Source organism: Eucyclogobius newberryi, unplaced genomic scaffold, assembly GCF_026437365.1.
Source record: "Eucyclogobius newberryi isolate DKJ021-1_F unplaced genomic scaffold, fEucNew1.0.hap1 SCAF_8, whole genome shotgun sequence".
NCBI classification, from domain to species: Eukaryota; Metazoa; Chordata; class Actinopteri; order Gobiiformes; family Gobiidae; genus Eucyclogobius; species Eucyclogobius newberryi.
This window is the reverse complement of record NW_027316500.1, coordinates 26,262,663-26,289,301: the sequence shown is the minus strand read 5'-3', so window position 1 is coordinate 26,289,301 and position 26,639 is coordinate 26,262,663. Positions and strand designations below refer to the sequence as shown.

General features: G+C 41.5%; 1 protein-coding gene across 1 annotated transcript; it reads left to right on the top strand.

Annotated features, from left to right (window-relative positions):
- The first annotated feature begins 240 nt into the window (after window positions 1–240).
- Window positions 241–26,569, top strand: pik3ap1 (phosphoinositide-3-kinase adaptor protein 1). Its single transcript, XM_072437387.1, has 17 exons — window positions 241–277; window positions 455–877; window positions 2,438–2,682; window positions 3,824–3,968; window positions 4,212–4,354; window positions 6,447–6,579; window positions 7,470–7,666; window positions 8,559–8,736; window positions 9,773–9,835; window positions 10,785–11,039; window positions 11,811–11,873; window positions 12,935–13,128; window positions 13,798–13,867; window positions 16,243–16,443; window positions 23,787–23,857; window positions 25,261–25,361; window positions 26,426–26,569. The coding sequence occupies exons 1-17, from the start codon at window positions 241–243 to the stop codon at window positions 26,538–26,540; spliced, it is 2,634 nt and encodes an 877-aa protein (XP_072293488.1). The 3' UTR covers window positions 26,541–26,569.
- Window positions 26,570–26,639: the final 70 nt, after the last annotated feature.

Here is a 26,639-nt window from a genome sequence, read left to right as displayed (position 1 = left end):
TTCAGAGTGGTTTACAAGCAGGTAAACAAAGGCAGAGCCGCTTCAGGTTATAACTCCTCACTTAGGGCAGGACTACTCTGGCTCAGGACAGTATACATTATTCTTAGAACAATACCTTTGGATCGAAAATGACACCCATATGGCAGTAGAAACGTCTCTATTTCAGTTGACTACATTTGTCCTGGACGAATGAGGGATTAAACCGATTTGCACTGGACTTGACAAAAACAGTGTCTAGAGATGACCATTGAAACCTTTTTGATTAAGTCCAGTGCAGGTAAAGGAGGCCAGAGCAAGTTTCAGGTTCTAATTCCTCCTTCTAGATCAGGACTAAACCGAAACGTGTCAATTCCCAAAACATTGTTCAGATGGATACCGTTGAAAACCCTGGACGAATGACATTGACCGTTATGGATCGTTTACTAATGCTAATCTCGTTTCTTTTCCCATCCAGCCCTCCCTGACACCCTCTCCTCATATGAACTGCTGATCCTCTACACGTCCGAGGCTCACGAATGGGCCATGTATCTAGAGCAGATCCTTAAATCCTCCAAAAAGTTCCCCCAAAACATCGTGCTGTACGCGCTGAGCCCGGCGGACCAGCTCCACGGCTACAACTTCGACACCTTCCAAAACTGCGAATGCATCGTGGCGCTGCTGACCGGGGCCTTCCTGGAGAGCCTGAGAGCGCCCGACCTGCAGGGGGCGCTCCGGAGGGTGCTGTGCCCTCCTCACAGGGTGGTGGCGCTGCTGTGCGGCGTGGAGGATGACCCGGCGCTGACGCAGATCTTCCCGGACTGGCTGTACTGGAGGAAGCTGTACACGGAGGATGAGCCGCTGGTGTATCTGTCCACCATCTTGGAGTCGGTTTCAGAGAGTGAGTTCATGGGGAAAGTACTTATACACAGAACGCAAATATATACAATAAAAAGTGTTAAAAGTGCAGTATGTATCTTTCCTCCGAGGGTCCTGCCATTGGAGATGGTTTTAAGCATGGGACGATAATGAAATTGCGTCACGACGGTGAAAATAATTGTGATTAATGATGATATCGCAACAAATATTCACATTCCAAACTGTTTAAAATAGACATAAATCATTTGTTGTTATGAATAATTAAGTTTAAGTTAAAACAAATGATCCAGAAGAATGTAGCTTAGTGGTATAAAGGAAATTCACCCTGGAGAGACTCAGACGACACAGAAAGGAGTTTTAATACATGGGTTATTTGGCGCTCAGACCCCGGTGGAAGACATTGCGATCATGGGCACTCCATAATCTATTTGTATTAGATGTCTCCCCCCGGAGCCTGGAGACTGGTGGTGGTAGATATGTGACAGGGTAGATGATTAGGATGAGAGGGATGCAGAGGAGGAGGAGGGGAGGTGGTGGGTTGCAGTACGTTCTGAAGCGGCCGAGCCAACTGAGTGAGGGTTAATATCGGACCGGCTGTGCGCTGATCGGGAGCAGAGGTGCGACGTGCCACAGGGAGGAGTGACTTGGGTGCGTTGATTGAAGATGGGGAGCAGGTGCGAGGGGCGATGTCCTGGGAGTCCCCTGTCCTCCTTGGGACTCTCCTTCCCGGCCAGGAAAAACTACAAAAACCTCCATGGGAAAAAGTAGAAACCTGGAGGAGTTCCGTGGTGAAGGAGAGATCTGAACTCTCACAGATGGACAGGCCGGACTGGGTGCGTTGGTTGAGCTGGGGAGCAGGTGGCCTTGATGTAGATGGTGGAGTTAGGTCTTCCAGGCTGAATTTACGCAGGCTTCATTTGTCTTTGTGGGAGTATTATCACCAAATTATTGTCTTTTATTTTAATCATGATTAGCTTTACTGTTGTTTATCGTCCTGTTTCTAGTTGCTTTGCCTGGAATGTCCCACAGTATGGCATCAAACATATGTAGGGGTTTTTATTGCCCACAAATCCTTACTCCTTGTACAAATACTGTCCATTCTTAACGTGTAACATGACCTGCTTGTCCTCATATAAGTAAAGCAGTTTAATGCCATAGTCTGGAACATTCTGGGCAAAGGTAACAAAGTAAATCTACAAAAAATGGTTTCGTACTGCAGTTTTAAACACAAATAGAAAAGTAAGAAAACAGAATAAGATCAAAATGGCCATCTTCACAGACTTTTCGACTAAAGGTTTCAAAGCTAATTCAAAGCTACATGTTATACAGTATGAATGAGGTGGACTTCTTAGTGACCTAGTTAGCCATAATTGTTTCTTCATGCTTTCTTCAACAAAGAAGTCATTTCCACTACGTTCTAAGATGCACCACAGTGTTTAACAGACTTTACAGCTTGTAAAATATACCACTGGTGGGAGGCGTAACTCTGTGGGCTCTGAAGCAGCTCTACATTCAAAGTGAAAGTACAAGTAGGACTTGTACCACGCGCAGGAAATGACTGTGTCTCTGGTGTTATTTTTAGGCAGGATGCGGCAGGTAAAAGTCGAGAGGGTGGACCACGTCACAGCAGCGTCGCCGGAGCAACAGCCCACCAGAACGGAAGAGGAGGTCTCACTCGAACCAGAGGAGACGGAGCAGAAGGACAGAGAGGAGACACGGCAGGAGGGAGGAGAAAAGGAGAAAGAGGAGGAGCCATCGGACAGAGAGGAGACTGAAGACACAGAGCTGAGCTGTCTCACTGTCCAGCCCAACAGAGTCTGCTGTGGGGTACGGCACATTCAAACACACGCGTTTACGGTGTGTGTCCCAGACTACAATGTCCATTAACGCCGGGACAGGAAACTCCTGCAATGGACACAACAGATGGATGTCAATATGTCCAACTGTATGTGCCAGACATTATCATCCAGCAACTACTACTACTACTACTACTACTACTACTACTACTACTTCTATTACTAATACTACTACTAATACTACTACTGTTACTACTACTACTACTACTAATACTACTACTATTACTACTACTAATACTACTACTACTACTACTACTACTACTACTACTACTACTACTACTACTAATACTACTTCTATTACTAATACTAATACTAATACTACGACTACTACTACTACTACAACAACTACTACTACTAATGATGATGATGATGATATTAATGGATAAACTGTAAATATTAATAATCATAAATAAAATGTAAATAATCATATTCATAAATAAAATGTAAATCATCATAATAAGAAATATTGATAATGTACCCCGCCTAAGGCCCAAAGTCACTGGGATAGGCTCCAGTCACCCGCGACCCCGAAAAGGAACAAGCGGTAGAAAATGGATGGATGGATAATATCCACACACAATAATCTAATAAAACGGCCTGAATGGATTGACATTATTTACAATCCCATTTTATTGTTGACCACATAACAGCGTTTTACATGTCTTTGTTTAATGAGGCAGGCCAAGTTATGACTACTACGATGTAGACTTTTTAAAGTACTTAAATACAAGTATGGGTTCAGTTTGAGGCGTTCTCATTTGGATATTTCGACGTACTATGTACAAATGAAACAGGAACACAGTCAAAAGCATCAGAACTTTCCACAGACTCATAAAGCAATAAATTCACCTGCTCTGTCTGTTTTTTACACAGTAGCAAAAACATAATTTAATATAACTTTTGTTTCATGAGCCTTTTTTTGGCCGTAATTACAGAAATATTATTACTAAACCCTTTCGAAACAGTAGTATTTGCCTAATATTCTACCTTTGCAGAACACTGTAAATGTGTCTATTCCTCTAAATCCTTCTCACGCTATGAAGCTTTTTATAGTTTTAATATTAACATGTTCTATTTCTACTAAAATATAAGCATGTTTTTATGTTTCGTAGGCCTGGGAGACCATTTTTATCATTTTCAAACATAAAATAGATCATCATTCAGATCTGGAGGTGGAGTTTTCATCAGAAATCGCCGAATCGACAAAGATTCGAGCCACAGTAGAAAATAGCTTCACTCTGAGCGTCGCTGCACCTGGTAAGTCCCTACAGGAAGTCACAGCTTTTCATATACCATTTAAATCTTTATGTGGGGTTTGTTTTTTTCACACATTTTAACAGAACATTACAGGAATAACATCAACTAAAATAATCGACCGTTGCTCAGTCACATTTTCCCTTTTCACACACTCATTTTCCCGTCACACATTTTGAGTTTTGAAGTACGTCCCAGGTTTTTTCAACATGTTTCCAACTTAAAACTGCTTTTTTGTGTGTGTAGATTTTCCTGCAGGAGTTGCGTCTCTAACTCTTCACACAAACCGGTCGAGCGCCGTCCTCAAACCGGTCACGTACTTCACCAACATGGGAGAAGTCAGTCGCTTTATCGAAAACGCGACTGATCCGGTGAACTTCATCTGCCAGGTGACGATTTGTTTATTACGTTTACCTCGCAGCGCGTTTATCCGTCAATGTCACGTTTTCCGGCATCCTGCTTGTCAAATCAAATCAAATCAATTTATTTTTGTAAGGCCCAAAATCACAACAACAGTTGCCTCTGAGGGCCACAGGGAGAAATGAATCAACAATGTCTGTGGTGGCGATGGAGTCAGACAATGTCTGTGGTGGCGAGGGACGATGTCCCAGGGTCCTCTGTCCTTAGACTCTCCTTCTCGGCCAGGAAAAACTACAAAAAAAACCTCTTTGGGAAAAAAGCGTAGAAACCTGGAGGAGTTCCAGTGAAGGAGAGATCCGACTCTCACAGACGGACAGACGGACACGAGGGAGACTGGAGCTGGACCCACTCTTCAGGCAGATGAGGGACCGACTGAGGCGAACTGGACCCACTCTTCAGGCAGATGAGGGACCGACTGAGGCGAACTGGACCCACTCTTCAAGCAGATGAGGGACCGACTCTTGTCTCCATGGCAACGTTATTGATGTTTAACTGTTGACTGTATCTCCATGAAGACGATGGAGCGGTTGTTACGCGGAGAGGAAAGCTCGCTCACAGGGAGAAGGATGTGTGTTTTTCTGCAATGGAATACATTCAGTTTAATGCCGTACTGTGGAATATTTCAAGCTGTCGCACACAAAAATATTGACTTAAACTACTTCGACGATTAAGGAATGCACGATGGGAAAAAAAGATTGGCAAAAAAAATTAGACAAAAACATTTCCCAAAAACATTGGCAATTTTTTTTTACAAAAAAAAATTCAAAAAAAAATGACAAAATGGAAAAAATATTCAGAAATGAGTATGCTCTAAGTTTTCTTCTTTTTTTCTGATGCCACTCCCTTGACTTAACTTTACTTATCCCTGGTCCCTGATTTTTTGTTGTTGTTGTTGTTTCTGTTCTCTGTTGTGATGTTCTACCGTATTTTCTGGACTATAAGTCGCACCTTTTTTCATAGTTTTGGCCGGGGTGCGACTTATACTTATATTTATACTTATATACTTATACTTGTACTCCAGAGCGACTTATATGTGATGTTATTTGTTGTTTTCACACTTGCAACCGCATTTCATACTCCAGTGCAACTTATATAGTTTTTTTTCTTCTCTATTATGCATTTTTTGGCCGGTGCGACTTATACTCCAGTGCGACTTATACTCCAGAAAACACGGTAATATAAAAGAAAATGGCAAAAAAAAGAAGAAGAAATAATAAATGCACCAGCACTAATGTATACACTGTTACTATTCCTTTAACATTCACACTTTATCATTCACATGAAATAAACAACACAGTTCAGAGGGACAAAAAATAAATAAAGACGTTTCTATGGAGACGAGCAGGTTGCAGAAGACACCCCGGCAGTAAAGTGGCGTCGTGCACTGTTAAGTACCGGTAATTCAGTCAGTAAGAGAAAAGAGGGGGCTGTAACTTCCTCTGAGATTATGATGAACATGTATTTCATAAATAAGTGTGAAAGGTTGTGCTGAACGTAGAATGCAACAGTCTCTTCCGACTATATGTGCAGTGATTGAACAAACTGTCATGTTTAAAGTTGTTTTGTTTCAGGAATGTCACAGTGTTGTGAGAAACGCCACAATCTAATGATTTAATGGTCGTTACTGAGACCACAATGAAACAACAGAGAAAGCTGTCTTTTTCCTCCATTCCCAATGTCTAAAGTGTTACAATTCCTCAAATGTGTTTTACAAAATTTAACTTTCTGATTAACAAAACGTGTTAATGTGACAAAAACTGCCAGATATATTATTATTTTTTGTCTATGTTTTTTTAAACTATAGATTTAATTATAAAGACCACTAAAATTATCACAATTATCTTTTTTTTTTGTTCCTACGATTATATTGTGACCAGGATAATCGTGATTATCGATTATCGGAATAATCTTGACATCCCCATTTTCTTTAAGCTCATCTTCACTTCCGTCACAGAGAGAACATGCGTGTGCAGTAAACAGCATTAAACAGGCTCGGATCTGCTCTGTAAAGCTTTATCTTGATAATAATGAAGTAGGACTGTTGTCTTCTCGTATTTCCAGGCGTTCCACTTGCAGTCCAACACGACAGACTCCTTGGACAACATGCTGACCGAGTGTCTCAAGTCCAAGATGCCGGCCACAGGACTGCAGCTGTTTGGCATCAGGCAGATCGAGGAGGACAACATGGCCTCATGTGAGTCAGTGGGTCCTGTTGTAGGTTTGCATGATGTTGGAGGAAAAGCTTGTAGTCATCTGGACATAAGATGTTTCGACTCATCGAAGAGTCTTTCTGATCTGTGGATCTTGTCTGAGAACTCGGATAATTGTCCTAATCTAAGCAGGATCATGCCCAGATCTTCTTCAGATAATGGTTTGAGTTTCACCGGAAATTCATATTTTTTGTCACCCTAACAGCCCTGTAATGAGCCATATGAATCCTATCGCCGCCCCATGGCTTCAAAATGCTTCCAAATGCTGCTTATATCTCTTTTTAACGGTCTCCTTAACTCCTCTTTCAGACCATCTCTTCTGCTTAGAATCTTCACCTCACTGTCCTCAAAAGAGTGTTTTGTGGCTTTAAGATGAAGATGCACGACGCTTTGTTGTCCTGAATTTGCATTACTTCTGTGTTTGCAAAGCCTCTTGTGCAGTGTCTGTTATGTCTCACCTGTAACGCTCTTCACAACTTTCCTCACTGCGTTGGACTGAATACACTACTGCTCTGTTTTTAGGATGAACCAGTTTTTGTCTTGTTCACCCTAAGACAAAACACATAATACTTTAAAATGACTCTTAGTAAACTATTTATAATGCATTAATTACTCGCTGCTTATGAAGAAATAACTAGTGCTTATTAACGTCTTATAAATGGTTTACTAAGAAATGATTTGAAAACGTTACCGACGACATGACATTTTGTCCTTTGCACAGGATTTTATTTTGTCATTCGCTAATCGCGCTAACTCAAACTGCAATTTAGACTCCGCTGTGCCACAATAAAAGGTGTTCAAACAGACGTCGCGCACATTCAAGTACAACCATTTATAGTCTGTGGTCAGCGTTGTTGTTTCTGTCGTACTCTAGATCAGCGCGACGAGGAAGTTCCCACGCTGCTCCACTTCGCCGCCAAGTACGGCCTGAAGAAGCTCACTACCGCCCTCCTGCAGTGTCCCGGGGCGCTGCAGGCCTACAGCGTCATGAACAAGAACGGGGACTATCCCAACACTCTGGCCCAGAACAGCGGCTTCTCTGACCTGCGCCAGTTCATGGACGAGTTTGTGGCAAGTGCTTTGTTGTGGCTGTTGCCTCTGCTCGAGCTGAAAGTGAAATTGCCGTGGTCTGTGGGGGAAGTTTAGTTTCTTATGTTCACGGTTGAGGTGTGAAAAGAAAAAAGACCCAAAGGAGAATCCACGTGACTGACCGTATTTATGTATGTATGCATGTAATCCCTATGGGAAAATCTCTCTAATATCCACATTTTTATGTTTCACACTTTAACAAACTCCTCCTAGGGCGTTTTGCCCACCAACCTCAAAATCGGTGTACGTCCTTTAGACAAGTGGGGCATCTAAAGTTATTCAAATTTTAAGGAGCCGCAAACCTTTCCCAGAATTTTGACTATTTGGCCTTCTGAGTGGCCTATAAACAAGTTTTTCCAAATGACATGACATTTTGCACACACTTCTCATTTGCCATCCCCAAAATAAAAGTATGGGAGCCAAAGTCATAAAAATGACCACATTTTTACGCTTCACACTTTAACGAACTCCTCCTAGGGCGATAGCCCGATCAAGCTCATATTTGGGGAGAATCATCTACACAAGCGGGGCATCAAAAGTGATCCATATTTTGATTCTAAGTGTCACGGTCTCTGTGTGCTGGAGCCGCACATTTGACCGACATTTGTGTTCATTTGCACTGGTTAAGCACAGCATTGTACGTGTACAATGTGTCGCTGTCTTAGTTCTTAGATAACACACACAATGAGAGCGTTAACGGTTGATATCCAAGTGTTACATTACTGCCACCTACTGTAGTTGTGCGTCTTAAATTTAGACTTTATTCTTTATACTTCTTCTTCTTCTTCTTCTTCTTCTTCTTCTTCTTCTTCTTCTTCTTCAGACTTCTCTCTTCTCTAACCTCCCGTCCCGCTCACAGTGGCTGTTTTTGCAGGAAACGGCCGACATGTTGAAGTCGCACATGGAGGAGGCCATCAACCCGGAGGAGGGCGAGGTGTACGAGAGGATGACCACCTCGTCCCACCAGGACATCCTCATGAGGTTCTCCGGCTGCTCCGAGGACATCTACGAGTCCATGCTGGGGATCGACCCGGAGTGTGCCGAGGACCTGTGTAAGATGAGGCAGTTAGAAGTAAATTAGCTGCTGTAGCGTGTATTTAACGTTGTTTACATCTCAAAAACACGGTAATAGCTCTAGTTTTAGCTCTGTGTTTGTTAAAGTTCATGCATTTTGGCTCGTTCTAATCTACATCAACACAAACTCTACTTAACCTTCTCCAAGCGCCTCCCTCCTCAGTGCTGTCTGCAGATGTTAAGCTAAATTAACAAGTGAACCAAAAAAACAGAAGTGACAGAGTGACACCGGAAATGCAAAGAAAAGTACCGTTTATAGATCCTTTAGTTAAATACTGGACATGACGACTTCCTGTGTGGAGGCAACGGAAGGCAACAGTCAAGTGGAGCCTCATTTCTTATTTTTAGATATTTAATTCTAATTTCTTTTTGATAATAGATAAAAAATATTAATACATTTTTGTTTTTCGAGTGAATAAACATAAAAACAAACACAGAGAAAGAGAACAAGGCCAGAGAGAAAAGACATACTGTATTTTCCGGACTATAAGCCAAAACATGCATAATAGAGAAGAAAAAAACACATATAAGTTGCAAAAATAAGTATGAAAATAACATCACATATAAGTCGCTCCGAAGTATAAGTATATAAGTATAAGTATAAATATAAGTATAAGTCGCACCCCGGCCAAACTATGAAAAAAGGTGCAACTTATAGTCTGGAAAATACGGTAAACCAAAATGAGTATCCATTCAACAACAAATAACACAAAAAAGATACATTCTGGTACACAGCATTTAAGGTGGAGCATAATTTCAACTGAGAAAAAGAAACGCACTCAGAGTGACATCAGAGCCCTGTTTAAAGACATTTACCATTATATTTTACATTAATTTTACATAATTTGCTGTATTTGTTCCATATTTTCTAATGGTTAATTAATTGTCTAATTGTAGGTTTTCTTTTGTTGTGTAGAGAGTCTTAAAATCATTAGCAGTGAGATCAGACGTCAGATAATCTGTTGGAAAAGAAGCTCTCGTTAAAGTCTGAGATGTTTTCTTGTGTTTTTACAGATGAGGTGATGGCGGCGGTGGACGAGAACCCGGAGGAGGCCATGCTCAGAAAGTTCTTCCAAAGTAATTATACGACTTTTGAACTCCAGGGTTTAGTTTCTCACGGCTCAAAGTGAAACCGAAAGTGTTTGTTGGTTTGTGCAGAGGAGACTTCAAATTAAACACGAGTACATGTGAATAATAATAATGTATTTGTATATCACTTTTTGAAAAAAAACCATCAGTACATAAATGAGGATATACAACCATGTAGAAAAATCAATAAAATCAGTATGGTTTTAGTTTAAATGTTCCACAGTCGTTTCTACCATATTTTCCAGAGTATAAGTCGCACTGGACTATAAGTCGCACCAGCCAAAAAATGCATAATAGAGAAGAAAAAAACATATATAAGTCGCACTGGAGTATGAAATGTGGTTGCAAGTGTGAAAATAAAAAACAATATCACATATAAGTCGCTCCAGAGTATAAGTATAAGTATAAATGTAAGTATAAGTCGCACCTCGGCCAAAACTATGAAAAAAGGTCAGGAAAATACGGTAAATAATGTACTTCTATTCAAACTATTTCAGATGTGAAGTATTTAAGGAAGTGATTCTGAGCTTATTTCCTGTAAGGAAATAGACCGTACTTATATATATAATAATATTTCAATGAAACTGACACAACGGAACGGAAAAAATTAACTTCGCAATTAATAACTGTAAAGAACTAAATAATGTTGACATGATGCAACATAAAACTGGTCTAATATGATAAGTTTAACGTGTTTTTCAGATGTTATTGCTTTGCCTGGATGTTCCACAGTTTGGCATTCAACGTAGCCATAAAAATACCCATAATTAAATAAAAAATGTAGATTTTTTATTTAATTACGGGTGTTTTTATGGCTCAGAAATATCTAGAAAAACATGCGCATTCCAGACAAAGCTGAAACGAGACGAGCGGGTCTCAAACATGTCGTACATTTTAGATCAAAACAATGAAATAATAAAGTTTCCCTTGCGTCCAGCTAAACCGGAGTTGACGGACGCTCCTCAAAGTGACCCGTGCGTCGTTGCCGTGGAGGAGCGAGAGATCCCGGAGCGCTCCGAGTTCGACCTGATCGAGGAGGAGGAGGACCCGTATCACCTGAGCGCGGACGACATCTACGACACCGTGGACCCGGACACCATGTACCCGCCCGTCCTGAACCGCCCGCCCGCCCCCATCCCCCGGCCCGAGCCGGAGCGGGACCAGGACCAGCCCGTGGCCTACATCAGCAGAGGTAACGCCGGCCGGAGGGACAGTGGCTCTGTTCTTCTGCTGTAAATGTAATGTCCTTCCCCAGGATACAGTCGTGTTATTAGTGTGAACAAAAGGCTTAAATGTGTGTGGATTTAGAGGAGATTGTCTGAAAACTGACTAGAAGATGGACACCAAACTTCTGTAACATGAATTTAAGAATTAATCCAAGGAAAAATATGATCATCAGAACAAAAAGGCTGATGTTTGTAATGAATAAATGTATTCAATCTTGTAACATAAGTAACATCAGGTCTTTATAAAGTGTTGCTTTAAATACTGTGATACTGTGATACTGTATTACACTATTACTGTGATACTGAGATATGGTGATACTATGATATTCACATTTTTTTTCATAAAAACAGAGTCCAGATGACTACAACTGAATATCTTTCTTCAATACTGTATTACTGTGATACCGAGATACTGCGATACTGTGATACTGAGATACTGCTATACTGTGATACTGAGATACTGCGATACTGTGATACTGAGATACTGCGATACTGCGATACAGTGATACTGAGATACTGCGATACTGTGATACTGAGATACTGCGATACAGTGATACTGTGATACAGTGATTCTGTGATACCGTGATACTGTAATACTGTGATACTGTGATATTGAGATACTGCGATACTGCGATACAGTGATACCGTGATACTGTGATACCGTGATAGTGTAATACTGTGATACTGTGATATTGAGATACTGCATAGTGTAATGCTGTGCAATTTTTTTCTTACAGTATTTTCAGATAAAAATCTGACCCAGTTGAAACAGGAGTTTCAGGACAAGACGGACGCAACAGGTAAAACTGTCAAAAAATATGATATTACTGCTATAAATGTGTATGAAGTAAATACAACTGTGTGAAGTTCTAATTTGATGTCTCACTATGACTTTTAAGATTGATAGAGTTGTTTATTCGCAGACATTGTGTCGCATCACAAAGATCACATGAGGGTTTTGGTATAAACCACAGCAAAGGTCTTTGTGTGGTTCAGTGACTCTCAGAAAAACTACTACTACTTCTTTGAACTCAACCAGTTTATAGGAATTTGTGGGAGGTGATTGTGAGAAAAAACACTGTGAACAATTATCACTGATCACTGACTCACACGCCACATTCATAAACATGAACAAGGCCAGTAAAAATCTGAATAATCAGATAACCCAAAATTAGATCTTATTTTTGGTGCATGTCTTTAAATCCATGTTCATATTTGCCTCGTTAGTTTGCCTTCTTTGCATATTTTTCCTTGTCAAAACCTTCACAAGCGAGAACAATCAGAAGGAAATCAGATTACTCACGTCAGATTGAGTGTAATACATGTGTGTGTGCAGCTCGCCCTCCGTCGGGGCCCCGGCCCCCGTGTACGACTCACGTCAGATTGAGTGTAATACATGTGTGTGTGCAGCTCGCCCTCCGTCGGGGCCCCGGCCCCCGTGTACGACTCACGTCAGATTGAGTGTAATACATGTGTGTGTGCAGCTCGCCCTCCATCGGGGCCCCCGGCCCCCGTGTACGACTCACGTCAGATTGAGTGTAATACATGTGTGTGTGCAGCTCGCCCTCCGTCGGGGCCCCGGCCCCCGTGTACGACTCACGTCAGATTGAGTGTAATACATGTGTGTGTGCAGCTCGCCCTCCGTCGGGGCCCCGGCCCCCGTGTACGACTCACGTCAGATTGAGTGTAATACATGTGTGTGTGCAGCTCGCCCTCCGTCGGGGCCCCCGGCCCCCGTGTACGACTCACGTCAGATTGAGTGTAATACATGTGTGTGTGCAGCTCGCCCTCCGTCGGGGCCCCCGGCCCCCGTGTACGACTCACGTCAGATTGAGTGTAATACATGTTTGTGTGTGTGCAGCTCGCCGTCCGTCGGGGCCCCCGGCCCCCGTGTACGACCCGTACGCCGGGATGAAGACGCCGGGCCAGAGGCAGCTCATCTCGCTGCAGGAGCGGGTCAAAGTCGGGGAGATCTCGGTGGAAGAGGCCGTGCAGGAGTTCAAGGCCTGGCAGTTCGACCACGGCCGACGGGCAAACTCCATACGATACCAGCAGGTGGCGACGCGTGGCATTTAGATGTTTTTATTTGTATTTATGACCGTTTTTGCTTGTTTTACTTCATTAACAAGAGTTTTCCAATTAGTACTTTATTGTTGTGTTTCTGATGCAAGAGCCAGTGTTGTTTTCAGGAAGAGAATTTCATGAATCTTTTTATTAAAGTACACCATCCTTATGAATAAATAAATAAATACCAGTAAATAAACACACACACACACACACGATAAATGAGTCACAAATAACGGTATTTGGAAGTTACTGTTTATTAATGTGCATTTATTCTTAAAACTTTATTCAGAATACAGGGCTACAACTGTTGTCAAACTTAATTTCTTGTTATTTTGAGTTTTTCTTTATATAATTTAACTAGTTTAACATTCAAATAATGTTAAACTGTGGCTTCTTTTGAGAAAATATTTGCAAAATAAGAGTTGCTTTGTTTATTAAAAAACGTATAATCATCTTGCCTCATTTTGCTTCAATAACTGTGCTGTTATGTGATAATATTACTATGTATTTATTATTTTTATAGCTAATGACAGTCAGTTTATAACAATTATCAAAATAGTCAAGGGTTATTTTAGTCGTAGATTAGACATGATTTAATTAACAAGAGTAATCTAGATTAATTGTAAAAGCTTTAAATTGTGACATTTTTACTTCCAGGAAAACCTAAAGAAGTTGCGAGACAGCATCACGCGACGCCACAAGGAGAAAGAGAAGATCGGACACATGGGTAAAACACACTGCACTGTCGGCTTTATGTCTTCAGAGGTGCTCCTGCTTTGCCTGGAATGTTACACAGTATGGCATTAAACCTGTCTGTCTCCATGGAGATGAGCGGCCAACGTCACAGCCAGGTCAGATCTGTGGAAAGGCCAACCCGCTCACAGTAAGCGGTGCATGTTTTTCAAGGAACTTTAAGCCATAATTGAATGATAAAATGTGAGATTGGATCTGTTTAATACCGTACTCTGGAACATCCGGGCAAGGAAATAACATCTCCATGGCAACAAGCAGGTGACAAACCGTCCAATAGAGAAGGGAGATACTGGTGCACCTTTGAATGTATTTGTCAACTGAATGTCCAAATCTGTAAAGCATTTTGAACAGTGGCAACGGTGTTTTGAATGATCTTTGACTGTGATAGAAAAGGTCTCCAAGGTCTCCGAAGTCTCAAAGGTTTCAGAGGTCTCCAAGGTCTAGAAGGTCTAGAAGGATCAAAGGTCTCCAAGGTCTCAAAGGTCTAGAAGGGTCCAAGGTCTCCAAGGTCTCAGAGGTTTCAGAGGTCTCAAAGGTCTAGAAGGTCTAGAAGGGTCCAATGTCTCTGAGGTCTCAAAGGTTTCAGAGGTCTCCAAGGTCTCCAAGGTCTCCAAAGTCTCAGAGGTTGTTGTCTGGACTTGAAATCGAGACTTTTTAACCGCCATTTTCAATCTGAAGGTGCTGGTCTGACATTCCCCTTGTCAGAGAGACGTTGTTGCCTGAAACCGCTCAGTGTTTGTCACCTGACGGCCGTTTCAAGTCGTTTCCTCCTGATATTGTTCTCTGGTTTCCTTTCTGCCAGTGCTGAAAATCTCAAGTCATGAACATCTATTGATTGACTGTCTGATTGGTCTTTGATTTAGTTTCAGTTACAGGTTTCTTTACTAATCGTCTGGAGCAGGAAACACACAAACACTAGATACTGAGGCACGACACACGGCACAGTTATAGTTCGTCCATGTTGTTGAGTCATTGACTAGAAGAACAGTTTTTGCGCCTGTTGCTTTTACATAAGGGTATTCTTTATCTTCTTCCAGACTGCGATGGGTCATACTGAGGGTCAAGCACGAGAGTGGGGTCATACTGAGGGTCAAGCACGAGCGTGGGGTGGTCATACTGAGGGTCAAGCACGAGCGTGGGGTCATACTGAGGGTCAAGCACGAGCGTGGGGTCATACTGAGGGTCAAACACGAGAGTGGGGTCATACTGAGGGTCAAGCACGAGTGTGGGGTCATACTGAGGGTCAAGCACGAGCGTGGGGTCATACTGAGGGTCAAGCACGAGCGTGGGGTCATACTGAGGGTCAAGCACGAGCGTGGGGTCTCTTAAGGGTCTCGGATCTGATTGGGGGGCTGAGATTGGAGTGATTGGCTTGATTTCTGCCGTGGTTTGGTCAAACGTTGTAGACACGAGGCAGATTAAACCTCCATTCCTCTTCAAAGCGGTTGTTGTTGTTGTTGTTGTTGTTTTATGGCGGTTGGCATCCAATTGTTGCATTACCGCCAGACTTTATTCCTCAGACTTTTCGTAGTCCTCAGACTGTCGTAGTCCGTAAAAGAACTCCTTCCATTGCTTTGGTTGTTGTTGTTGTTGTTGTTGTTTTATGGCGGTTGGCATCCGAGTGTTGCATTACCGCCAGACTTTGGTGTTACAAAGCCCATAAGGTCATGATATGTCTTTGTGACTAGAATAGTTGTTGTTGTTTCAGAGACCGACCGGCTTTATTCCAGGGAGACTCTTCTTCATCTTCCTCTCCTTCTTTGACGTTCGGTGCTTCCACCGTACAGCTTTATTCTTCAGGCTTCATTCTATAGGCTTTAATATTTCCACTGATGTCGCTGCTTGGTAGCCGTGCGTCTACGAGACTGGGCGAGGACAGGAGACCACCCCCACCCCCATCTCGTCACTCTGATCACTCTGACTCCCCAAAAGCAGACCCCCATCACTCCGACTCCCATTTAGCGCCTTTAGCCTGTTTTCTATATCTGCCCAATCAAGCTCCTTTGTTCCAAGGAATCTCCCTGCAGCTTTAGCAATGATCCTGATCCTTTCAGTTCTGCTTTGAGTCTGAGCAGCACAGTTTACAACATCCACCATAAAGAGTACAAAATCCTCTCTATCCACAACCAGGGTATTCTCATTAATTCTGGAACCTGCACACTTGGGACCTCCACTCTTGAAACCTTCACACTTCTTGGGAGCCACGCTGGCCTTTCTCATTTCGCCCTGGCTGGGAGCAGCGCTGGCTCCTTTAATCTGCCTTTTAAACGTTCTATACCTGGCACCACTGCTGGACAAATGCGGTACTGCGCAAACTAATCCTCGCTCGTGTTCCGTGTTCCGCCTCAGATTACGAGATCTCGGCTCCTCTGCAGACGAACCTGTACTGGAGCTCCAGGGCGTCTCTGGAGTGCGGCGTGTACGAGCCCGCGCCCAGACTGAGCGCTGTGCCGCCCCCTGTGCCCCCGCCCGCCGCGCCCCCTGCTGCCGGGGCGGGGCACGTCATCAAGAGAGGCGGCTGGAAGACCGGCAGCACCTCCAGCACGTCCAGTGAGTGTCAACACGTCCCAACAAGGTTCTTTATGTCGAAACTGTGGTATTTCACACCTTGTATTTATTGCCCTAACGTTGGAAGATATATGTCCTGTTTTTTTTTGTATTTAACTAATTGTGTGTTTTTGTGTCTGAACCAAAAAAAACGACTTAAATTCAGAGCGTTTGAGTAGTACCACTATAAGTACTAATAATTGGGAATAACGTGTATTATTCTTTGACATAAATCTGTCTCATCAATAGATTTTTAATATAAGTAAAACAGTATATTACATTTTTAAGCATTTTTCTACCATATGTGCCACTGTTGTTGTGTCCTTGGGCAAGACACTTCACTGTGACTTGCTTTTGTATGAATGTGAGTGTGGAGTGAATGAACAACGCAATGTAAAGCGATTTTTTGTCTATTTAAAGGTCCCATAACATGCAAAATCGAGCTTTTAACCTTCTTACATTGCTATTTGTGCTTCATATATGTACCCAGAGTGTTTTTGAGATTGATTCCCGCAGTGTTTAGCTATATTACAGACTATTTCCTTTCCGCGAATCTCCAAACTGACGGGCGGTGGGGCAAGATCGCGTCATAAGGGCAAGCACGCGTCACCATCCCCCCTCCCCCTCCCCCCATCGCTCTCTTTACTATTATCACAATGGTGAAGGTTTATGTGGCAGTTGATGCAGCAACCGGGAAAATAAACGGAGAGAAGTTCTATCCGATACCGAAAAACCAGTAAATAAGAACGCGATGGACATTATACATATATATATATATAAAAGTCTTATATAGTCTATATAGTCTATATATATATAGGCAAGGCAAGGCAAGGCAAGTTTATTTGTAGAGCACATTTCATACACAAGGCAATTCAAAGTGCTTCACAGCAGGAAAAATGCATTCAAATCACAAAGAAATGACAGAAACAGAAATACAATAAAATTAACTAAATTAAAAATTATCAATCCAACTGATTTTCTAAACTAATAAAATCACAAACAAAAGAGAAGAGTGCAAAGAAAAAATCCTTTCAGTCATATGCGCAGCTAAACAAAACTGTTTTTAGCTTAGATTTGAACATTGTCAGAGTTGAAGCCTGTCTCACATCTTCAGGAAGACTGTTCCAGATTTTAGCTGCATAAAACTGAAACGCAGATTCCCCATGTTTTGTCCTGACTCTGGGCACCAGCAGGAGGCCGGTCCCTGAGGTCCTCAGAGTCCGAGATGGTTCATATGGCACTAACATATCCAAGATGTACTTTGGTGCTAGGCCATGGAGAGACTTGTACACAAGCAGAGCTGCTTTAAAGTCTATTCTCTGAGCCACAGGGAGCCAGTGCAGAGACCTGAGAACAGGACTAATGTGATCATACTTCCTGGTTCTGGTCAGGACCCGAGCAGCAGCGTTCTGGATGTACTGCAGCTGTTTTACAACTCGTTTGGAGAGGCCAGTGAGCAGGCCGTTACAGTAGTCTAATCTACTGGAGACAAACGCATGGATAAGTCTCTCTAAATCTGGTTTTGACACTATATTTTTTATTTTGGCAATGTTTTTTAGATGGTAAAAAGCTGCTGATGTTATTGATTTGACGTGGCTATTAAAGTTCAAGTCTGAGTCCATTATTACCCCCAGATTTCTAATTTGGTTTGTAGGTTTTAGAGCGAGACTCTGGAGGTGACCGCTAACACTTTCTCTTTGTTTCTGTGGGCCAAAAACGATTATTTCAGTCTTGTCTGAGTTCAGCTGGAGAAAGTTGTTTTGCATCCACAAACTGATCTGTTGGATGCAGTGACAGAGTGAATCTACTGGTCCATAGTCACCTGCCGATAGTGAAACATAGATCTGAGTGTCGTCTGCATAATTGTGATAGGACACATTTTCACTGCGTATCAACTGACCTAACGGCAGCATGTAAAGGTTGAACAGAAGGGGACCCAGGACTGACCCTTGGGGCACTCCACAGGTCAGGGTCATGTGGTCTGAGACACAGCTACCAATTTCAACAAAGTACTTCCTGTCTTCCAGATAGGACCTTAACCAGTTTAGGGCAGTGCCAGTGATGCCCACCCAGTCCTCTAGTCTCTGTAAGAGGATCCCATGATCAACAGTGTCAAAAGCAGCACTCAGATCTAACAGAATTAAGACTGAGGCTTTGCCCGTGTCAGTGTTCAGGCGGATGTCATTTGTCACCTTGACAAGAGCAGTCTCAGTGCTGTGATGAGGTCTAAAACCTGACTGAAAAACATCAAATGAGTTGTTTATTAAGAGGAAATCTGTGAGCTGTTGGTAAACAACCTTTTCAAGGACTTTGTCCAAAAATGGCAGATTAGAGATGGGCCGGTAATGACTCAGTACTGCGGCATCAAGACTGCTCTTCTTTAGGAGAGGCTTTATGACCGCAGTTTTCAAAGACATTGGGAATGTTCCAGATTGAAGCGACATGTTAACTATGTGAGTGAATGGTGCTAACAAACTGTTCAGCACAGACTTTAGAAATCTGGTGGGTAACACATCAAGGGAGCATGTAGATGAACTCAGACTGGTGATGATCTCATGGACAGTTTTGTCAGTTACTGGTGCAAAGTGAGTTAGCTCTAAGTGTCTTGGTGGTTTTAGGGTAATTTTTTGCATTGTGGGATTTATAGCATTTTTAATGCCCTGAACTTTGTCATTAAAGAATAATGCAAACTCATTACACTTGGATGTGGAAATGAGTTCTAACGGCAGCTGAGCTGGAGGGTTTGTTAATCTGTTTACTGTGGCAAACAGGACACGCGAGTTGTTACTGCAGCTTCCAATTATTTCAGAAAAATATCTTTCCCTAGTTCTACATAAGATTAGGTTGTACATGTTCAGCTTTTCTTTGTAAATCTCTTTTTGAACCTGGAGCTTTGACTTGCGCCATTTCCGTTCGGCCCTGCGGCACTCCCTTTTCTGTGCCCTGACCGAATCATCATTTCTCCACGGCGCCTTCTGCTTATTTTTAACCATTTTAGCCTTTATAGGGGCGATGGTGTCCAGAACATTCAAAACACTAGATGTAACAGAGTTCAACAAATCATTTACATTAGAACATGAGACATTTTCAAAGTTTATCATTTCCATAAACAGTGCACCTGTGCCATCACTTATGTGTCTCCTCTGAACAACTGCAGGACCAACCGGAGGTTGGGGAGAAACAGACAGGTCAAAGAAGACACAGAAATGATCAGACAGAGCAACATCGATCACATTAACATTTGAAACATTTACCCCCTTTGTAATTATGAGATCTAGAGTGTGTCCTTTGCTGTGGGTGGGGCCTCTCACATGCTGAGTAAGACTGAAGGTTTCAAGGACAGCATCAAGCTCTTTAGCGTTTCTGTCACAAATATTATCAACATGCACATTGAAATCACCTGTAATGACCAAACCATCAAAGTCTGTGCATATGACTGAAAGCATCTCAGTAAAATCATCAATAAAACTTTGGCAGTGCTGGGGAGGCTTGTATAAAACAATGAAGAGAATGGATGGAGACCGTTTTAGCTCCATTTTAAAGGATACATACTCAAATGATGAAAACACCCCAAAAGACAACCTGCGGGTAATTATTTCATCTCTAAAGACAGCACAGACTCCACCCCCTTTTTTGTTTTCTCGTGTTTCAGATTCAAACTTAAAGTTGGGTGGAGCAGATTCTATCAGAACTACATTTCCTGTGTTTTTGTCAAGCCATGTTTCAGTTAAAAACATAAAATCAAGATTATAAGAAGAAATAAAATTATTAATTAAGAGAGATTTGTTACATAAGGATCTGACATTTAGCACAGCAAGTTTCAGACTAGTTTCAGTGGGACTGGGCTTTATCTTGTCACAGGGAATATGAATCACATTTCTCAGATTGGGCCTGACTCGCATTTTGTTTTTCCATCTGTGTGATGATGTGACTACAGAAATAGCACTAGGGGGGGCTCTTTTTACATAGGGCCCCGGGTTGGTTTGATTTTTAATGTGACAATAAGTCCCGGCAACGCTGAGACCCAGTGCATCCTAGCTATGGGAGATACCAGGTGAAAGGCGAGGTTGGATGGGTGGTGGGGCTTTTGTAGCCAAGGAGAGTTTGGGACCAGGTGAGAGGCGAGGGGGGATGGGTGGTGGGGCTTTTGTTGGTGTAGTCGGCATAGCCCTTGCTATATTGGGCGTGAGTGGAGCCATCTTAATGCCTGATTTGATCAGACTTTCAAAATGGCTGGGAAGGCCCATGGGTGAGAGTGGAGATGAGAAGGAGAATGATGAATCTTTAGTGGGAGTAGATGTTGCAGGGGGAACCCAGGGCTGGTGTGAAGGCAGGGGCGATGACAGGGATGTTGTTGGGCTTGTCACAGATGGGTCCAAGGCCTTTGAATATTGTTCCTTTGCTGGAGGCGGTGGAGGTGAATGTGGAGCAGCTGCAGCTGAATCCTTTGCTGGTGGTGGTGGAGCAGCTGCTGATGAATCCTTTGGTGGAGGCTGAGGTTGTGGTGCTTTTGATGTTGAAACATTGGCTCGGTCTCTGGCTGAGGGAGCAGGAATTCTTCTCTCATTCCTCTCTTCTCTAACTATCTGCTCAGGACCCTGTCCAGGCCCAGTCCAATGCCTCAGAGCGTGGAGCAGGTTCTCTGTCAGCACCCTCACTCCACCTCTGCATAGGTGGGGGCCATTTCTCTTAAACAGGTCCTCTCGTTTTCAGAATAGATAGAAGTTCTCAATATAGTGTAGTCCTCTCGGGGAACACTCTTTGGACAGCCATGTGTTCAGCTGAAGAAGCCGGCTAAACTTGTTTATCCTCCTGTCGATGTTTGGAAGAGGTCCACTTATGAAAGTTTTGATTTCCATTTTATAAAGCACGTCGAATAACTTCAAGAAGTCTTTTTTCAAAACTTCAGTCTGTTCCCGCCGCATGTCCACTGCACCCACGTGCACAATCAGCTGTTTAGCTCCTCCATGCTTAGCCATAATATTTGGAAGGAGTGACGTTATCTCAGAAACAGTGGCGCTTGGAAAAGAATGTGTGTTTATCTTTTCATGCGTCATGTGACTTATCGCGCCGTCCCCAACTAAAACAATCTCCGTGACCTTGGCTTGTGGCACAGATCCTCCTCGCTGTATTTTGGCCACGTCATCTTTCCTTTTTTCATTTAATTCCATCTCTGAAAGTGGTAAAAATCTGTTGGTGAGCTGTATTTTAGGTGACTTCACGTTATCTTTGTATCGTTTAGGCTTTGCTCCAAGTTTGTTCCAAGAAACAGCCTGGTCTTTCTGGTTTTTAGACAGTTTTGGAAACGACACAGAGTCACTGCGGTTTAGGTTGAAAGTAGCATTTTTTCTTGTAAAAAGTGTGCTTTTCTTACCGTCGGTTGACACAGGAATGGTATCGTGAAGAACTTTTTCAGATTCCAAAACAAATATCCGTGTTTTCAGCTCATTAATTTCTTGTTGATATTTCCGACAGCGTTCACAGTCTTTCTCACTTCTTCTCCCGGACATGTCGCTGGCGTCAGATATGTTGTTAAAACTGGAAAAATGTTCTTAAAATCCTTGGTTTACTTGAAAAAGTCTAAAGCAAAAATGTTTGGAAGACAAAAACTGATTAAAAAGCAAAATAAATAAGGAAAGCAGCGATAGCAAGCGGAGCGGGCAAAAAAAGCGTGTGCAATAGTAATATAAGTATATATATATATATAGATCTATAGATATATATATATATAGATCTATAGATATATCTGTTCTGCGCACGCTGTAGCATAAACACCAGATTTATTTAGTCTCAAAGTAGTGTTGATCTGAAGTTCTATCGTTTCTCACTCACTCGCGCGGAGCAGTGTGGAGCGGCGCGGAGCGGAGCTAACAGCTGTGGGGGATACACTTCGGGGATCTGGCTCCCCCGCCCAACCCGTGACGTAGTCTCAGAGCGAAAAAAACGACACACTACGTCACGGGTGCCCCGCCCACCCGTGACGTAGTGTGTCGTTTTTTTCGCTCTGAGACTACGTCACGGGTTGGGCGGGGGAGCCACATCGCTCTTCGCAAGGGTGGGGGCGAATATCAAACCAAGCCGTTTGCATTTCCGGGTTGGTGAGGGGGTCCAAGGTCTGGGTGATATTTCTTAACTATTATGCTAAGGGTGTTGCACAACACTTATTATTATCAATTATACACTTAGGATAGACTACGAAACGTGAAAAAAAGCACGTTATGGCACCTTTAAGTCCATTATTATTAGTATTAAATGGGTGATGAGCTGATTAAAATCTATCTCAATCTCATTTCTGGGATTAGCTTTTTTTCTGGTAAAATTGCCATATCAAATTTTACACATTTTCTCTTGAACGCAGCTCAATGCTCAAACCCGCACTTCCTCCGCAGTACTCTGAGTCTGAGTGAGTGACAGTTGGAGTCAACCAACTGCAATGAAGTGTGACCGTTCAAAAGAAGAAGAAGAGGACTTTAGTTACTTCTTGGAGGAAATATAAAGCTTAAATGCACATGAATCAATTGTGAGAGAATAGAAAATGTAATATGAACCCTTCAGAAGACAAACTATTGGCTGGACTTTTTGTGTTCTTCTGTCAGATTTATGTCTAATTATAAGTAGAAACAAGCTCTGAACACTAGATCTTGTTTGTTAAATATATGAATGAGTAAAGGGATGGTCTGATTTACACAAGTTTAAGTATCTGTTGGGTTTTGACTATAAATCATTACAACATTTATTTGGTGACTTTTAATAAAGTTTAAAAAAAAAATCAAAATAATCCATAGGCCTATTTTCTTAATTCCCCCCCCCCCCCCATTGTTTTATTTTTTCAAGGTATTTATTTGTAGCTTTGGAGAACAAACTGACCCAGAATTATTGAATTGAAAATAAGTGGGTTACAGCTTTATTCTTAAGGACAACATACAGTATTTAGCAGCTTGAGAGTTCCATTTTATCCGATGTAACGATAATAATGAAGATAAGATAATAAGTAAAAAATATTCCAACACCCACATCTCAAGAGGCTAAATCTGCAAAAACGATGCAACTATTTTGACGTGACCAGTTGGGATAAAGTATCTAAACAAACGTCAAAATCACGTAGTAGCAAATTACAAGTTTACTGTAATTTGCCAGAAACACAGAACAAAACTGTCTCTTCTCATAGTTCTAGTGTATATTTGAACGTTGTCGCGCTCAGACCTCTGCTGAAACTAAACTGAAGTGTCTTTGTTCTGCAACACTTGGCCACCGCAGACTCAGACCGCGGGCCGTTTCCTGCTCGCTTTGCACGACATTGTGTCTTATTTTTGTTTGATTTTTGTTATTTATGTTTTGCTCTTCAGGTACAGAGAGCAACCGCCTGAGCACGCACAGCACCATGAGCTACAGCAGCGGCACCGAGCCCGAAATAGAGGTGAGAGCTTCAGCAGTGACACAACTAAGTGCAGAGAAAGTTATAAAAGAAATGTCGCTGCGATGGGGAAGTCAAGATTATGCGGTTTGACTGATAATTGTGATTGTTCAGGTCAGGTGACAGTTTTAGAGGCAAAAACAAGTTGTTTCAATTCAATACTGGCCTAAAAAGTAAGCCTGGATGTGAAGTGCTGTTTATGTCACATTAACTTTATTTTATTATTCAGAAAACTGGGAATTAACGGCGTGAATGAACATAAATATAGGATTTTACTGTGTCAAGTCAATTAATAATGGTGAATGATGGTGAAATTGTGGTGATTCTTCAAAGCACTAAAGTTTGATGTTGTAACGTCTCTACATTTTTAGTGTAAACTTATTATTATTATTTTTATTAAGAGTATAAGAGGGTTTTCTACAAGTGCTACGAGTGTTTTTATAAATTATCTGTTTTTTTTATTATTATACATCTGAGCCTAATCTGTGTTGCAACACTGGAATTTCCCCATTGTGATTGTCTTCTCTTCTCTTATCTTATCTTATCTTACATTCTGTATCATTCATATGGTGCTGTGTTTTTGAGGAAAATTTGATAAAACAAAATTGGTGATTATTTTGCTGGGAAATGTTTTTATTTTATTTTTTTAATTTAAAAAAGTTAGGACAAGATCAGACGTTTTAGAATCTCAATTCACCATCAGGATATTTTGGAACGAATAATTGCAAGGAATATCTGAGCACTGCAAGAAATGGAATATTTGCCCTCTAGAAATGTTAAGATTAGATTTTGAAAATGCCCCCCTTATTTTTGCAGTTTTTTGTTGTTTTTGTATTTTTCACCCTCTCTTATCCTTTTTCTTGTTTTGTTTGTTTTGTTATCTACTGTAATGTATGAATGGTATAAATGTGATGAATGGAAGTTTGTGATTTGCTTTTTTTTATTTACCTCCTTTGGTTTTGTATAAATAAATAAATAATAGAATAAATTAATAAATGAATGAATAAATGAAAAAAAAAAAAATCAAAATAAATGAATTAATTATAAGAAATAAATGAAAAATATGAAGGGCTAATAGCTTCTTAATATAGCTAACCACTATAAATAAAAAAATGGTATTGAAATAGGAGCTTTAGAATGATGCTGAAAGATGTCCCTATTTCAATTCCTAAATACTTTTCGGGTGATTAAATTAGTGCAAAGTTTCATTCTCAAACTGCGTCACCATTTGGCTGAATTTTATCTTGTAACTTCCTTTTGTTTCTTTGTTATTGCTTGTCTCGCTTTACACTCCATTTCCGTCTGTGTTTAAAAATGTGTTTACCATCCAATCCCACAATTTATCACGCGTTATGTTGTTTACTTACATTTTATCACAAATTCTGACCAAACCCGTGTCTTTGCAGGACTCTTTAGACGGACTTCCTGTTCCGCCTCGGCCTCCGCGTCCGTCTGAGCCGTCGCCGATGAATCCTCCTCCCAGAATCCCCCCACGACTCCCAGAGAGGTCCCACTTTCACATTATATTACAACAATATCAACTAAACAATCAAAAATATACACATTTGAGGTTTGGTTGGTTAGAGAAATGTTTGATGATCGACTAAAAACGCCTTTATTGATGCATAAATACACATAATATGGACGTGTATGCTCAAAAAAATGCAACTTTGCCTTTATTTTGTGACCTTTTTCTTGCAATTATTGAATGTATAGGATTATGTATATTTTAATGTATTTTTTATATTGATTTTCAATTACATTTTATGAATATTAACAAAACAGATTTTTAATCACTGTAATTGAAATAAATAAATACTATCTTTATTTTAAATTCTCCTAAATCTGAACACAATCCGATCATTGATAATTAGAACATCTTAATCACAATAAAAATGTGATTAATTCCACAGCCCTATTTATTGTTTTACTTGCTCACAGTAAAATCTAAATTATTTGCCTTGGATTAACAGTAAAATAAATAGATGAGAAAAAGTGACTTTATTTATAATTTAAATACGATCACCATTCATTTTTTTATTTGTTTAAGCGATGTTGCACGTCGAGTGCTGGTTTAAGTTGATGAAGTGTTTAATTCCCTGATTCAAACCTCAAACTATCGACTGGTGGTTCATTTGAGACGATCCTCCAGCTGAGAGTGACATTTGCACATTTATAACAATTCACTTTTACAATGAGGCAGAGAAAGACAGAAACTTTGCATCTAGAGGAGAATAATCACATTTCTTTAGGCTCATTTTTCTATTTTAAATTGCACACAAACGTCTTTTTTCTATTTGGAACAAAAGCAGAGTACAATAAATAACCCGTCTCACGCTGCAGTGATGTGTGAGCTCTGAGAAACGAGACAAAAGGTCAGTCATGAGATCTTTGTTCAGTGTTTGAGCTGCTTTACATTTACTCCCCAGAATGTAACACGTAAAAGGGAAACTGAGGTGACTCTTTCAACAATATCTCTTCCTGTAACAACAACAAAGAATTACTGTAAATGTCAAAGGTCATTTATATATTCTGTTCTCGTCACGTGTTTGTTGTGTGTTTGTGTTGCAGAGTTACCGAGAAGATGGTTCACGACAGATACAGCCCGTGTCCGTCCCGAGCGCTGCCTCTGGTCCCTCAGCGTCAGTACGAGGTCGCTCCCCCAGTGCCCCGACGACAGAGATGAAGCACTCGCCCCGACGACAGAGATGAAGCACCCCGACGACAGAGATGAAGCACTCGCCCCGACGACAGAGATGAAGCACTCGCCCCGACGACAGAGATG